The sequence below is a fragment of the Triturus cristatus genome, chromosome 1_1 (genome assembly GCF_964204655.1).
Source record: "Triturus cristatus chromosome 1_1, aTriCri1.1, whole genome shotgun sequence".
In the NCBI taxonomy this organism is placed as follows: domain Eukaryota; kingdom Metazoa; phylum Chordata; class Amphibia; order Caudata; family Salamandridae; genus Triturus; species Triturus cristatus.
Window position 1 is genome coordinate 993,173,612 of NC_140579.1, and position 16,627 is coordinate 993,190,238.

The 16,627-nt window shown below is 43.3% G+C and overlaps 1 protein-coding gene across 2 annotated transcripts in view; it reads right to left on the reverse strand.

The window, feature by feature from the left end:
• Positions 1 to 16,627, reverse strand: part of LOC146871423 (sodium channel protein type 4 subunit alpha-like) — a 1,828,482-nt gene that overhangs the window by 1,629,987 nt on the left and 181,868 nt on the right. Inside the window, exon 1 of one of the 2 annotated variants that reach the window (XM_085651070.1) lies at positions 1,913 to 2,048. Coding sequence is in view for 1 of the 2 variants with exons in the window: in XM_085651069.1 (XP_085507195.1) it covers positions 1,913 to 2,228 (316 nt within the window). In the remaining variant the exon portion in view is untranslated. Of the gene's footprint in view, positions 1 to 1,912; positions 2,229 to 16,627 lie in introns of those variants that run through there. The other variant, XM_085651069.1, reaches the window with a different exon arrangement.

The following is a 16,627-nucleotide window of genomic DNA, read 5'->3' on the forward strand; positions in this document are numbered from 1 at the left end:
TACTTTGCTGCTAAGTCGTGGACTGGCCTACCCCTCCACCTTCACACCTCCCCATCCCTGAAGGACTTCAGAAACTAGCCCAAAACGTGGCTCTTTAATCACCATTTTTCCGAACGAGGCCCACACTTCCACCCAGCACCTGGAGATCCCCCCCCCCCCGCCGGCCCCTGGGTGAAAAGCCAAGCTTTACAAGACTTTGTGACTTGATTGAGGGAGAGGGAGAGGGTACAGGAGAGTATTGATGCTTCAGCCTGGGATACAACAGCCATATCGGAAGGGGCACATTTATGGGGCGCTAGGGCTATACACCTGCTTAATGTGTCCATGCTATGTGGTTCAGGATGTGTACATTTACACACAAAGGAACACATGCACACATAAGGACATACTCAAATACCCAAATAAAACCTACTTCAAATGTACAAGAAGCGTTTCAGCATATAATCATAGGTCAACTTTTCTAAGTAAAAACTAAATTTATTCCACTATAATTTTATTGGAACATGCCTATGGTAGACTTTTGACTTTTGGGCTCTTAACACGGCTTGTGAATGCGTTTTACAGAATACCTCACCAAATTCAGTCCGGACCTGACTTGGCATGATACAGTATTACTAAGTCTGATGCCTCTGGATGCAGGGATATTAGATGAAGAAGTGGCCATACAATGTATCTGACATAATTCCAGAAATAAGATATTAATGAAAGGCAGGTGGGTGTGCAACAAGTCATGTAATATTGGCTTTAATGGGACTCTTGTTGTTAGGTATGTTAACAAAGTATACCAAATTCAAAGGTAAAACAAACAAAAGTACTGTTTTTAGGCTGAATTAATTTGATTTTTGGCATCTTTTGAAAATCTTTTTTTGTTTTAAATGTGGGGCCAAATGTACGGCTCACAGTGTTTGTGACCCGCAATTTGCATTTTTTTGCGATGGGCAAATTGTGAGCCGCAAACAATGATTCAAAACAGTGTCTGAGACTCTGTTTGCGACTCCGAAATGGGTAGCAAAGGACCTTCCACGTTAATATTCATGAGGCAGGTCGAATTTTGCAACCCAATGGGAATGGCCAACACTGCTTTTTCAATTGAGAAGTTTTTTTGTTTTTGAAATGCTGCCCGTTTTCTTTAAAGGAAAACGGGATGCATTAAAAAATGTAAATGAAACATTTCAATTTTATTTTTAAGAGCAGGCAGTGGTCCATGGGCTCACTGCCTGCTCTTAAAAACATTTATGCTGCCAATCACGAAAGTGTCCCCTGGGAACTCCGTCCCGTTTGCGACTGGTTTACCACCAATTTGAAATTGGTGGTAAATGTGATCCTTTTGCAGTCGCTAAACAATCTTACATCCCCCCGTGACTCCCTATTAGGAAGGGACGCCCCTTCCTAATAGCGACTTGCAAAACCTATTTTGCAAGTTGGTAACAGGTTACCGACTCTCAAAATAGGTTTTGTACATGCTACAACCCTTTTTAGAGGTCACAAACAGGTGGATTTCCCATTTGAAACTGCTAAAAACGGTCATACATGTGACTCATGGTTTTACTTTTATAGAGTATATCTGTAAAGAATTAAAGGTGGCCTACTTTTGTCCTCTCTGCAGTGTTATCTTCATTTACACTTAATGCTGTGTATTACAAAACAGGCTAATGGAAAACAAGTCTTCTCTTGAAAATGGTTTGGCACCCATTTGTAGACATTATCTCTGAATCTAGGGGTAAAACATATATTGATAACGCTTTCATAGATCTGCCATGTGTGCTTCTAAATGGATACATAAGAACTCAGCCAGGCCAGGCGCTATCTAAGTTCCATCCTCATCTTACTTTTCAATAAATTGATGCTACCTCTTCTCTCACAAACAGGACTACTCGAATACATGTGATGCACGTAGTCACTCGTGTCTTACCTTTTGGTTTTTGTAGTAAGGATCTAGATCCTCCAGGGGCACCCCAATAACAGATGGTGGAGGGTCGCCATAAATGAGAGGAAGGTTTTTTCCAACTTCCAAGCCATTGTTGGGCTTTGGGAGGTTCTCTTCGAGCACTTCAATTTGCTTTGCCTTCCGGACTAGGTCGTCCGCACTCCTCTTTTCTATCGCAGCAAGAGATTCGCGAGTGAATGGTTTGAGGCTATCAGGACCCAGTGGAAGAATTTGGGGTGCCATCTTCTCATTCTGCACTTCAAAAGTGTATGCCTTGCCTCTTGTGCCAGTGAGGTAATGTCTGAAAACACAAACACATATGTAAGTAACTTTCATACGTACCTTAATCATTTCTCATTTTGTCCCTGCTCAAACATTGACAACACAAGTGTGAGATAACTGGCACAAAACATAATTGACTGGATTCGCTGTGTCATAATATACAGTTGTTAAAGCATGGTGTCTGTACTTTTATTTTGAATAACCTTAAAAGTCTTTCAGGTGCGAGAAACCATTTAAAACTGAAATGAGTAGACAGGTAAATTTGATTTTTACAATGCAAAAGAGCTAAAGAATACCATCCCCTCAAACACTCGATAATACAACAGCAATACAGCACAAACCTCATTATGACAAACTGAACAATCTTCATATTGACAAATCGCAGATACATGGAGCTGATGTGGTTGGCTGAATTTGAACCAGAACAAAGGACAGAATTGGATGAGATGGTGACAGCCATCTTTGATATCAGTAAGAGATATGCTGAAGAAAGGAAGTAGCTAGGCTATTAGCAGCTCAAAAATATCAGGGCTAGAGAGCCTGATTGGCCCAATTAGGAGATTGAACAGATTGTAAATAATATTCTGATGAGCTGAAAGTTAAGCTTGTGTTTACTTGCTCATTACTAGATGTAACCAAGAGCCTTTATGCTTTACAATAGGAATAGAACTGCAATGAATAATTACAGTGATCATAGATCTTTCTTGGGGCTTTGACACAATTAAACGTTTGGTTTGGAGATCAATCTTTGGGATTCTGATAACCGATCTATTATTACCCGAGGACAACTGTCTGTTTAAGATGTCCTAGAATCGGGGGGCGTGTCTAAGATGGCGACGGAGTAGGACGTGCTTTCTGTCCCTCCGCCGCCGTGATTGCTTAGCTTTGTCCAGAGCCTTCCCTGGACCCTGCCGGCTGACCCAGAGCTAGCGCTTTCCCTCCGGATGCACTGGAGGAGGTCCGGTGTCGTCTGCGGATCCGGTGGCGGAGAGGAGGACCCCCGGCAGCTTTGGGGCTTGCGGCATGGCCGGACAGCAGGAGCCGGAAGCCTTGCGTGGCGACGCGGCTGGGGGCGGGCGCCATCTGCAGCGCCGTGGTAGCGGAGCCGCTGTCTGCGGAACGACCCCTGCAGAGCGAGACCTGGCACCCCCGCGGGTGAAGTGTGCCCTGCTGGACCCGCTGAAGTGCAGGCAGCGTGAGAGGAGCCGTGGGGAGGAAGGCGGACGGACCGCTGAGCTGCACTGGAGGCCGGAGGCTTGGGCCGGGTCCGGACCGCGACCTCCACAGAGTGACCTCCCGGGGGGCTGCTGGCCGGGACCGCGGCGCGGATATGGTGGTGTGCCTGCCTCTGCTCCAGCGGCGGGCGGTGTGGGGACTGTATTGAGCCTTCCCCCCGTTCTCGAGCGGAGTGGCCCAGAGGCCTGAGGCGGACGGGCTGAGCAGAGGCCCCGCCCGCGCAGAGTTACGTCGAGCGGGCCGGAGGCCGGGACCTGAGGTGCAGCGCGGGTACATGGGGCCCTTGGACTGGCCGGGCCCGCGGTGAGCTGTCGCTGGGGGGTGCCACCTGCCCTGGGGTGTTGGTGGCCTGTTGGAGGCTCACCTTGCTACTGTGTGTCGCGCTGGGGACCCGCAGGGGTGAGGTGTGATCCCCCGAGTTGAGCACGTGGCTGGGTAGCCCCCGCTGGGGTGAGTTCTGATCTGCCTCCCTGATTGTCGCTGGCCCCCCCCGGAGAGCTCCCCCCCCCGGTGGATTATATCTGGGCCAGGGGGCCCATGGGGTTGAGTGATGGGCACCTCTGGCGCTGCTGACTGCCCAGACGAAGCGGACTGGTATTGAGCGGATGTGGGCCTGATCGCAGAAGGGGGGACAGTCGCGCCCTGCCTCCATCGCGAGCATCTGAGGAGGAAGATCTGAGGTGCGGTGCGGAGTGGGGCCACTGGACCGGGGCTCTGGGCTCGCGACTGCGCCAGTGGAGGAGTAGAGGAGGGCCTACCCAGCGTGAGGGCGTCAGGCCGAGAGTGGTGCAGTCTGCCTACGGTCTTGCACGAACTATAGCCACCGTACCGGACACGATGTCTAACAAGCCCCACAAGGAAAAGCCGGGCAGGGAGGGGCCTCCAAGGGGTGTGCGGCCGACGACGCCACCGGGAGCCAGCGCTTCCCCCCAGCAGAGGGACGATGAGGCGCCGGCCACCAAGGCCTTTATGTTGGAGCTCTTCTCTGCCATCAAAGAGGACATCTCGGAGCTCCGCTCCCAGCTCACCTCGGATCTCAGAGAGGTGAGGAGGGAGGTAGATGGCATCGGCGAGCGGGTGGCAACGCTGGAGGAGCATGATCTGGGTCTGGCGGGCGACGTGCATCAGCTCCAACAGGATGTGCTTAGACTGACAGAGCAGAACCTAGATCTCCAGGCCCATGCGGAGGACCTAGAAAACCGGTCTCGCCGGAACAACATCCGCATTCGCGCGGTGCCCTGGGATGGTGAGGCGGGAGACCTGCGTGGCTATGTGGAAGCTCTCTTTCTGCAGATCCTGGCCGAAGACGATCTCCACGAGGTCAGGATGGACAGGGTCCATAGAGTGGGTCTGCCGAGAGGTACGGGGGCTCCTCCTCCGGACATCCTAGTCTGCGTACAGGATTTTCAGCTCAAGGAGCGTATTCTTCGGAAGGCGAGGGGTATCACCGATTTGCTATTCAGAGATCATCACCCCCAACTATTCCAGGATCTGGCGGCGTCAACGCTACAGAAGAGACGCGCCTTTAAGCCAGTGACGACATTCCTGCGCGACCATAACGTGGTGTACTCCTGGGGCCATCCCTTTCGCCTCATCTTCAGATGGCAGAATAGACTGGTCCAACTTAGATCCCTGTAGGCTGCTAAGGACCTCCTTGGGTTGGACGATGCTGGCCCTTCTCCGAGGGATGGGCGCTCACCTTCGTGGCGACGACGGCGCTCTTCCTCCTGGCAAAGAGTGGGGCGACCCGCGGCGCAGAATAGGCCGGATCCCACGGCCAGCCAGCAAGAAAGAAATGGTGCAGTGGCCTCCGTGGTGAATGTGATGGTGACGCCGGCATAGGACAGCTCGTCGGCTGCTTGAGCGTAAAGGGAAGGCTGTTTGGCGTCGGAGGGACACCCCCCCTCCATTCAGGTACCGTGGGTAAATATGTACTTTTGGGGAAGACGCCCCGGGCCGGAGAGCGATTGGGACACTGACTGTTACCTGGGACCCCGCTCTCTGAGGGACTCAACACTAGCCCTCGCTGTGGAGCTATTAGTTCTATTGTTTCTCTCTTTTTGGGGTCTGTTTGTTCTTTTATCCTTTGCATTTTGTCCTTCTTTGGGTCCTTGTTGGGGTGGTCTTGGGAGAGGGAAGGGGAAACGTGGGGGGGTTGGGTGGGGGCGGGGTGGGGAGGGGTCAGTGGTGGTAGCCAGCTGTTGCCTGGGGGAGGTGTGTGTGGGTCGCGACTTGCGGGGGACTGAGGGGGGGGCTGGGGAGGGTAGATGTGGGTTGTCTAGCGGCGTGGGGTGGGTTTTGTGGCCTGCTCGGAGGGGGCTTCAGTTCTGGTCGAGGTGGAGGGATGAGGTGCTGCTGTGGTGTGGCGAGACGACTGATGTCCTTTGTATGGGGGGCCTGGAGGAGCTGGGGACGTGATGTGTGAATAATGCCTGTTACCCTAGGAACTTGGAATGTGCAGGGGCTGAATTCTCCCCAGAAACGCCAAAAGGTCTGGAAGTGCATCCTGGATCACCACCTTGATGTGGTTGGCCTTCAAGAGACCCACCTGGCCCGGAAGGATGAGTCCCGATTGAAACATAGGCACTTCCCCCTTATTTATAGGTCCTCGGCGGCTTCAAAGCATAGGGGAGTGGCCCTATTGATCCGCTCGACGCTTCACTTTCAGCCTCTGGGGGTCCGGGGCGACAGGGAGGGTAGGTGGCTTATTGTCAAGGGTGTGCTGCTTGGTAAGACTTGCTCGTTCCTTGTGTTATATGCCCCCAATGTGGGGCAAAATAGGTTCCTCCTGGAGCTGCTGCGAACCGTGGAGGACTTTGTGGAAGGGGCATTCTTCGTGATGGGAGATTTCAATTTGGTATGGGATAAGGACTTAGACAGCTCTCACCAGCAGAGGGCAGAGGCCGGTCTCTTCTCCGACGAGACGGGCCGGAGGTTTGAAGAATTGGGCTTGTTAGATGGATGGCGCTCTCTGCACCCCCTCTCTCGGGACTACACTTTCTTCTCTCATGTGCACCACTCTTGTGTGTATACAATTCTGACAGAAGAATTGTATATACACTTATGAAACAGAAACAACCATGTTGATGAAGGAAAGATCCGGCATATACAGACTCAAATCAAGTTTGAAATCATAAAATTCAAAGAGTCATAATAAATGCCAACAGAAAAATACAAGGGGTATGCCCACTGGAGGGCCAGAAACATGACGTTCTAAACGTATACCCGTCTGGGACTATGAACGTAAGCCCACCAGAGGGTTTTAAACCATAAGGACTAAAAAAAATCCACAAGAGGGTCGTATAACGGAAAAGGAATATTTTTTGTAATAACATATTAACAATGCAATCAACATGAACATTAAAACAAGAGAATGAATCAACTGGTTTAAAATGACTACATCACCCATAATCCAAAGGGTGAATGAGTGAGAGGCATCAGGAGATGATGTCAGAGAACTTCCTTCAATTTACTTTATTAAAAGAAATTTTTTTTCACATGCATTGAGCAAACAACAACCGTGAACAAGGTATATGGTATACCGAAACGCGTTGGAAATTGTTGGTTCTGCGATCATGAAGGATTAAAAACGGAGTAAAAGCTGTTTGGAGTGCGACCTCTTCTTCCTTTTGTGGGAGTGCTGTGGTGGATATTGGCGGTTTGGTTCAACCGCGTGGTAACGCACTCGTCGAGTAGCGCCTGAAGCCAGGTACAACTGAACCATTTTGGATTATATATATATATATATATATATATATATATATATATATATATATATATATATATATATATATACACACACACACATCAAAGAACGAAGTTCCAATTGTACACTCAGATCCTTCAAAGAAATCACCGAAATCCAGGGGTCATTCAAAAAGGGGTTTATTCAACTCATAAACCTTGACGTGAGGGCTTGATCACACAATATAACTTTCATTGGTGAAGGCTTACATACTTTCCCGGTTTAGACAGTATAATAGAAAGAGGACTACTTGCTGCATTTACAAGCGCCATTTTGCATTGGTTCGATCGTGAGCAACATCAATACACATACAGCAAAGGGGCATGTCACCACTATTAAGGTTACATTTACAAATATTCAGCAGTATTAGAAATATGTTAGTTGGATATGTGCTGTACTGTCCTGCATACTTGTCAGTGCAGGTGTGCTGATTCAAGGGAAACCGAGTGTATGGACATCCATCATTATAACGTATCGTGAGGATCATGCAATAAACTCTGGGATACGGAGAACTTGCGAACAGTCCAGAACCGTTCTCAAAATGTAGATCATATAAATCAATATAACATTTACTCTTCAAGAACGGAATCGTTCAGAAATGCATCTCGTATAAATCGAGCAATAAATCAGCTAAGGACGTCCTTGTCCACTTGTTGTCTAGATCGTGACAATAACTTTCTGGGGGGGGTCATAAATGTTTCCGCCCCACTACCCAGCATTGCAAAAATGTACTGCTATTTCCTGTCCACCCAACATGTGTTAGACATCATGCGACTGATGTTGTGTTGAAACTAGCACTGGGCATGATAAAAACGGTGTTTGTTTCTCCAGTAGCACCTAAATTCAAGGGACTGCTTCCGGGAGCGCGAGGTTTCACGAAAAATGGAAGATGAGACAAAACGCAGAGCAGCTGCGCAAGCGCTCTTTGCTAGAGCACCAGGGATGGGTCGCAACCTATCCATTGCAACTGCACGAATTGAATCTACGATTTCAGAAAAACTTAAGGAATATGAGAATTTGCACAAACAAGAGATGGCCAAGTGGTGGGAAGCGACATCATTTCAGGACTATTTGGATAAAGAAATGGTACCCCGCGGACTGAGGATTTATATCACTCCGTCCTACGATTCACCAGATCCAAAAATGTTAGAGGAATGGTCAGTGAATTCTGCGAATAGTTAAAAAAAATATGTTAAAAATCTTAGTTAAGTATGCCTGGTCAGACAGGGACAATATTAAGAAGGAAATTGGACAAATTAGAGAAGAACTTAACCCTTTGGGTGCCAGGCCTTTTCCCCCTCCTGTGCCTGGCGTTTCCCTAGTGGGTGGGTGTCATGACGAGATAGTCTCGTCATGGGCACAGCGCGACTATGCTCCATGACGAGACCATCTCGTCATGGGCACAGAAGAGGTTAATTCTCACCCCGAACAAGAACTGATATTGAAGTTCCTGGAGGAAATGAAAAAGTGCTTAAAAACAGTGGAAGAAGATATCAAAGCTCGAAAGCAACGCAAACTCCATCGAGATTGTGGAGATTATGAGGCAGGCAGAATTTTGACACATAGCAGAAAATATGACCACCTGTATGAAGGAGAAGGTAGCAGGGTACCATTTAAACCAACACCACAACTAGTACTAGGAGAAGAAGCTGAATACTCAAGTGACACCAATACGGAAGGATCAGAACAAACACATACATCAGAAGGATCCGTTTCGGAAGGAGACGGCATGACGCGTCCAAAGACTTTTTTAGACGAATACCGGCTCATGAGACGGAGCCGGTTAACACCCAAAACAACGTCTCAGGAACATCAAAGGGAAGATACTCCAACAAGGAGAGGACGGGGAAGAGGAAGAGCAAAGGGAACAAGAGGAAGAGGCGGAAGAGGGTCAAACAGAGGAGACAGAAAAGAGACCGGATCGGGGCAAGTGGGAAGAAAACAGACACGCTCCAAAACGAATTTATAATGGATGACAGCACGGTAAATCAGGCTATCATTAATCTCTCCACAAGGCATAATAGTGACAAAGAAAAACGGACACTTTGCCTAGGACTCTCATTCTGCCCAACTACCCCAATGAACTATGTTAATGACAACATTGATGTTTTTAAATGTTGTAGAAAGTTGAAATTAAGGAAATGGCATAAACTCAAACCGACAAAGAACAGAGGTAACAATTATGGAGGTAGACAAGTGTCAAGTGAAGAGCTAACAATAGGTGATATTGGCACCTTAGTGGCTTTACAAGATTTACAAAATGGGAATGAGGGAGCAAGTACGAGCAGCGAGGCCCAACATATCTTTTAAGAAATGGAAATTAGATATGATTCAGCTGCATGCTCTAGTTTTAAACCTGAATCAACGTTCCTACCCAGTATGGGTCATGACGACAGACACATTTCAAGAACAGGTAGGAAAGGAGATATTGGATTTCAGACAAAGAAACTGGGCGGTCAAAATGAGAAATTTTAAACACAATCTAACTATCTCTCAGAAGAAAGCTATTCAGGAGCTAGCTAGGGATGACAGTATAGTGATACGACCAGCTGATAAAGGGGGAAATATCGTTATTCTGCCTAGAGAGATGTATGTAGCCGAAGCAACACGGCATTTGAGTGATAGCACAACATACACCAAATCCAATAGGCATGATTATAATAACAGTATCACATCTATTTGGGAGAAACTAGCTGAGTGGAAAGATAAAGGCCTGATTGAATGGGAGGAATATTGTTACCTCAAAAAAGATTATCCTATCCTTCCCGTATTGTATCTCCTCCCGAAGATACATAAGGACATCAACAACCCCCCTGGCAGACCTATTATCTCGTCCAGCGGTTGTGTGTTGGAAAATCTATCTCGGTATTCTGACCACTTCTTGAGGGAATTTGTAATCACCTTACCCTCATATGTCAAAGACACAAAAGACTTTCTAGGCAAAATTCACAATCTCCAATGGGAATCTGACTTCTTATTAATTACTATGGATGTGAACTCCCTCTATACAGTCATTAACCATGACCAGGGTATAGAAGCGTGTTCCAGATTCCTCAAACGTAGACAGATAAGACATTGGGAGCACACACAAATGATACTGGACATCATAAGATACTGTTTGACCAACAATTTCTTTATGTTCAATGATGAGATCTTTAAGCAATCCCTGGGTACTGCCATGGGAACCAGCTTTGCACCAAGGTTTGCTAATCTCTTCATGGGTGCCTGGGAGGAGGACATCAGAAAGGAAGAAAGTCTACAGTGCGAGTTTGTCAAGGTTCAACTCTGGTTGCGGTATATTGACGACCTGTTTGTTGTCTGGAAAGGCAGCAAACATGAAGCACAAACTTTTGTCTCTAAACTTAATCAAAATACCAGAAATCTAACCCTCACCTGTAACATCAATAAACATAAGGTAGAGTATCTGGACACAAATGTAGAGATCATATGCAACAACCACGACTTTATTTCGTAAGTCCACAGCTGGCAACACTTTATTGCATCCCCTAAGCAGTCATCCGAATACACTAAAATGGAGTATCCCCTACAGGGAACTGCTCAGAGCTAAAAGAAATTGCAGCACTGAAGTGGGTTTCCTAAAGGAACAAACCATTATGTTACAGAGATTCAAAGCTAGAGGATACCCTTCATGGGTGCTCAAAAAAGCTGTCGAAAGGGTGGGAGAAGTCAATAGAGACACAATACTAGTGACGGAATCTAAATCTAAATCAATCACCACAGACGAATCAGACACTTTAGATATGCGGTTGATTTTGACCTTCAATGGGCACTCTAATCAGATAGGTAAAACTATCTTGTGTAATTGGAGCTTACTTAGAGGGGATCCAATTATAGGAAACTCTCTCCCTAGACAGCCTAAGATTAGCTACAGGAGGGGATGCAATTTCAAAGATCTTTTAGTACACAGTGATTTGCCCAATGAATACGAGAAAAGAAGTATTGATCTCCAGGGTTTCTTTCCATGCGGCCACTGCAAAGCTTGTGGAAACAGTCACATGCAGAAGGAATTCTGGAATAGTAGCACTAACAAGATGATCAGTATCACTCAATTTCTTACTTGCAGTAGCACCAATGTGATCTATGTCCTAGAGTGTCCCTGTAAAATGAAATATGTAGGTAGTACAACACACATGGCGAAGAAAAGAGTCCTCGAGCATATGAGGGCCATTACTAACAGAGATCAACAGTACCCTATTGCCCGCCATTTTGAGTGTAAGCATTACTCAGATTATACCAAATTGTCCTACTATGTGATTGAACAGGTAATGCCCAATAGAAGAGGTGGAAATAGGACACTCAGGCTTAGGCAATGTGAGTCAAGATACATCTTGGGGATGGGAACACGTTACCCGAATGGTCACAACATTGAAGAGGAGATGGCCATCCACTTACAGAGTGAATAAACAGGCATCGTGCAGTTTCTATGGATAGTGATCAGTGATCTATTGCTTTCTGTACATCTGTGGAGCATGTGCAAGAGTTAAAATATTCTCATGAAACATTTTCATTAATTTTAAGTTTCAGATGTCTAAACCAGATTAATATGCGTTAGATACGAACTGTATGTAAATGTATATAATCTTATATAATTTACATATATTGTTTTACATGTATATCTGAACATTAGGATTCAAACCTGTGTATTTATTTATCTATTTATCTTCCACGGGAGGAAAGGAAGGGACCATGTCTCGGGCTCGCAACAGAGGATCCCTACCCTTTTCTTCAGCTGCATCGCAGGGAACATACAAGACTTCACTCAAATTTTCTACATCAGAATTAAGTTTATTTTGAGCACAGTGTTATAAGTTTGTTTATAGAGGGGGAACCATGGCAACAGACTTTTTGGTGACAGGCATATACAAGACTAATGTTTTATTGTGTACTACAACGGAGGGTGTAAGATGTTACATTGTGACAAGATGGCATAGTATAGAGTGATACTAGCAGAGTGATAGAGCTCACTATATGAGTAGTACTTTGAGAAACAAACACCGTTTTTATCATGCCCAGTGCTAGTTTCAACACAACATCAGTCGCATGATGTCTAACACATGTTCGGTGGACAGGAAATAGCGGTACATTTTTGCAATGCTGGGTAGTGGGGCGGCAACATTTATGACCCCAGTGATGTCATCAGTGATGTCATGAGTGATGTCACTGACCATGTCATGAGTGATGTAATATGTGACGTCATCAGCAGTGCATTGCGGGCGCGCGAGTTATAGTTAGCTTAACTAACTATAACGGGGGAATTTCAATGGTTTTTTACGAGTAAAATGTCCAGCTAACTATAACGTGTGTGAAACCTTTGGTTTTTTCATTGAATTTCTAAGGTTTTTTAAATGCTAATTCCTAACTATAACGTGTGTGAAACCTATGTTTTTTTCATTGAATTAGCAAGGTTTTTTAAATGCAAATTCCTAACTATAACGTGTGTGAAACCTATGGTTTTTTCAGTGAATTTGTACGGTTTTTTAAATGCTAAGTTATGTATTTTTTTCTATTTTTTTTACATATTTTTTTTTTAATTTTCTATCCTTTTTTTAAGACTGTGGTTAAATTTTTAAAATTCTATAATATGTTTTTTAAAAAAATTTTTATAATACAAAAAGGTAAAATTTATTAGCAATACATTTTTTCCTTTTTCTTTTTTTTTTTTTTAGTACGCGTACCGTAAGCTTACGGTAAGCGTACGGTTTACGCAACGCCCGTAATTTTTCTACGCTGTTTGCGTATAGTTACGCAATTTGCGTAGCCGCGCGTACTCCGCGTGGGACGCGTACGCGTGTACGCTACACGCGCACGTTACGCGGAAGTGTCGGGTAGTGACTGTTATGCGCATGCGCGCAAGCGCGTGTCTTTTTTACGCGCATGCGCACTTTTGCCGTAAGCGTACCGTAAGCGTACCGTAAGCGTACGGTAGGTCATGTGATCATGAAACACAACTTTTGATTGGTTGAAACTACTTTCAGTTCTAGAACTCTCCTACACCACACCCATTCCCCTCATTTCTGCTTGTGATCCCTTAGGAGAAGGAGCTGGGTTGTCTTTGTGATACGATGGCAGACCAGCAGAGCTCTTCTGAGAGTGAGGCTAGCACTAGCAGCACTACCTTGAGGCAGAGAGCGAGGAAACAAAAGACCTCTTATGTATGGGATTATTTTACTTTTCCTGAAGGCCAGAAAAAGGTAAATGCACCCTTAGTAACTTGCAAGCTGTGTAAGCGTGTACTTTCAAGAGGTAATCCTGACAGGAAGTATTCCTATGGGAATCATACCATGAAGAGACACCTCAAGGATGTACACAGAAGGACACATGCTCGACTTTTTGGAGGTAACCCTTCAGAAAGTCAACCAAGCACATCCACAGCAGCTCAGCCTGGACCATCATCTGCAGGGCTGACTCCTTCTTCTGCAGGTCAGGTGAGCCCTTCATCTGTGGGGGGAGCATCTCCTTTTGCTGGCCCTCTGGAAATTAACCCTCGATTTCTGAGGGTTGATATTCGATGTGCCTCTTGTCATGATCTAATTTGTCATAGGGAGACCAGTGTTTCCCTAGTGGACCTCAAAATAGATCAGCACACTTGTCACAGAGACTAATTTTCCCATTCTTTCTTTCCTCTCTCCCTGCATGAACACAACGGCTCTTTTAAGAGCCAACCTTATCTTTCATCTTTTTTTTATAGATATTTTTAAAAACTTTTTTTTTTTTTTTTTACCGTACGCGTACGGTGCGCGTAATTATTATTTTTTTTTAAAAAAAACACTAAAAATCAATAATCACATTACAAGGACTTTGAAACACTACAATTATTATTATTGACTTACCATACCCACTCAAAAAAATATTTATTCATTTGTTTTTTAAAAAAAAAAATCCTTTAAAAATGGGTCTAGTTTTCGAAAATTTTCTATATCAATCTGAAAAAAAAGAAAAAAGTATTAATATTTTTTAAACATTTTAAAATACAGTACTCGTATTTACATATTTTTAAAAAAATATTTTTGCCTTATTTTTGCTGTTTTCAGAATATATTGCATTTCACTTTAAATTGTGAAAGCAATTGCATTCATCATTTAACAGCGGGCAAAAAAAAAATAACAATCTCAAAGATTGTATTAAAAAAGCCCAGAATCTCTTCTCACTTAAACTTAACATTACAGAAATGCATAATATTCTAAAAAAATATCATCAAAAAACAATACTTATTTCTTTAAAATACCGTCTGATATTTTTGTTTCAGAAGTATAATCACAATATTATATCTCAAATAACTCCACAATACATCTGATTCCATTTCCTTTAGGCAAAATATTATTTTAAAAATTTTTTTTGGATTAAATTTCCAACGGTAATCCAATAAAATTCTAAAGTTTAATTTGTCCAGATCTCACCGATTCTCTGTAACATTTTGGTTCAAGAATTTTTTTTTAATAATTTAATAAGTCCACAATAGAATTGGTTACTTTTCCGCATGGCCAAATAGTAATTTTTTAAAATCATTTTTGAAAAACTTTCCAATGGCACTCCAATAACATTCCAAAATTTAAATTGTGCAGATGTTACCGATTATCTCTAAATTATTGGTTTTTGAAAGTTTCATTAAAAATTTAAAAAGTCAACATTACAATTGGTTATCTTTCCATTAGGCCAAATGATAATTTAAAAAATCTTTTTTTTAGAAATTTCCAATGGTAATCCAGTAAAATGGTAAAGTTATTTTGTCCAGATCTTGCCAAGTTTCTCTAAAATTTAGGTTTCAGGAAGATTAGATAGGAATTTGCTAAATCAAAAGGCAAACGTTGTTTGTAAATCAATTGGGAATCATTACACAGTGTCCAGCCTTTTTCACATTTAAGATAAACTGTGTAATGTCCAGAAGTAACAGTAGGTCCATCATGGAAAATTATTGCAACAGTTACAAAAGTTTTTCCTGAAATTGATAATTGCTGTCCTGTAAACTTCTTTATTAAAGTATCCAATTTTGAACCATCAGCTCTACATCGTTGCATCATTAAAATTACATACTTTCCGTATTCGTTTAAAATTAATGTTGAAAACAAGTCAGATTTACACTCACCGCATTTCATGCTATGATTAGCATCTTTAACTAATTTTGCAAAAGTGACTGTTTTACTGTCTGGCAATGTCAAATAAATAAACTTTTCATTATCAACATTAGAGCCACATATATTATAACAGTTTTCACAACTATGTTCCCATTTATAAGAGAGACCAAATACATTTTCAATGGGAACCCCTTCTTCTTCCAGTACCTGAAGAAAATACATCAAGAATTCCTGTGCATCTTGCTGTACATTTTGAGAAAACTGTGTTCGTCCTGAACATATATCTAAAAGTTTTCTAATTTCAGTAGCACTTTCTATTTGAGTTTTATCTTTACTCAGCTTTTGAAAAAGGAGACTCAGCTCAGAACAGAATCTTTTTCCCTGATTTACTATTATCTGCTCTTGCAAACTTTCTAGATAAAATGCAAAATTCAGCACTACATTTGCGTAGCAGTTGACACCAGAGCTATTTTCAAAATGACATCCTACAACCTGTTCTTCATTTTCCTTTTTCTTTTTGCTTGCAATTACATCACTCCTCTTTTTTTTCCTCTTCTCTACATCTTCATTACAGATATTCTCATTTTTTCTTTTACGAGAAACTACACGTTTCTCCAACACAGGATACCTACCTAAATGAGGAGCATAGCTTCTTCTTAATCTATTATACTCCTTTACACAGTTTGTATCAGCACTAACTTTTGAATCATCAAAGTCTATCATGAATAAACCTGATAATGTTTTCACTCGTGACAAAGCAACATATGCCATACCTTCTTTGAATACAGTTGAACCAATGTTCACAAATGCACAATCTACAGTCAATCCTTGAGACTTGTGAATAGTTACAGCATATGCTAGAGAAAACGGAAACTGCTTCCTACGTACATATAAGTCTTTCACAAGCATTAAACGAACTGTACAACGACAAATATCTTTAACTTCTTCTATCTGATCAAATTTTATTTTTAAACATTCAATTCCATCTTTTTTCTGATAATTAATAAAACCCACAACTCTTCCCATAGCTCCATTAACTAAACCTTTTTCAACATTCAAATTTCTTCTTAAAAATACTCTACAGTTCATGCAAACATATAGATTTTTTTCTAATCCAGCTGTTTTGGAGATGTTCTTCTCTAGTGAGTCCAATTTATTTTTCAGTTTGCCTGTTACTGTGACAGTAATTCTTCCATCCTCAATTTTGTCCACTGCTTCCAATTTCCTGATCTCTTCCTTTTCCAATTTCAAAAGCTCCTCATTAAATATTGAGCATTCACGTAGAGTTGGCATTAAGCAGATGACACTTTTGTTTTCTGCAATGTTCTTGTATATCTTCTCTGC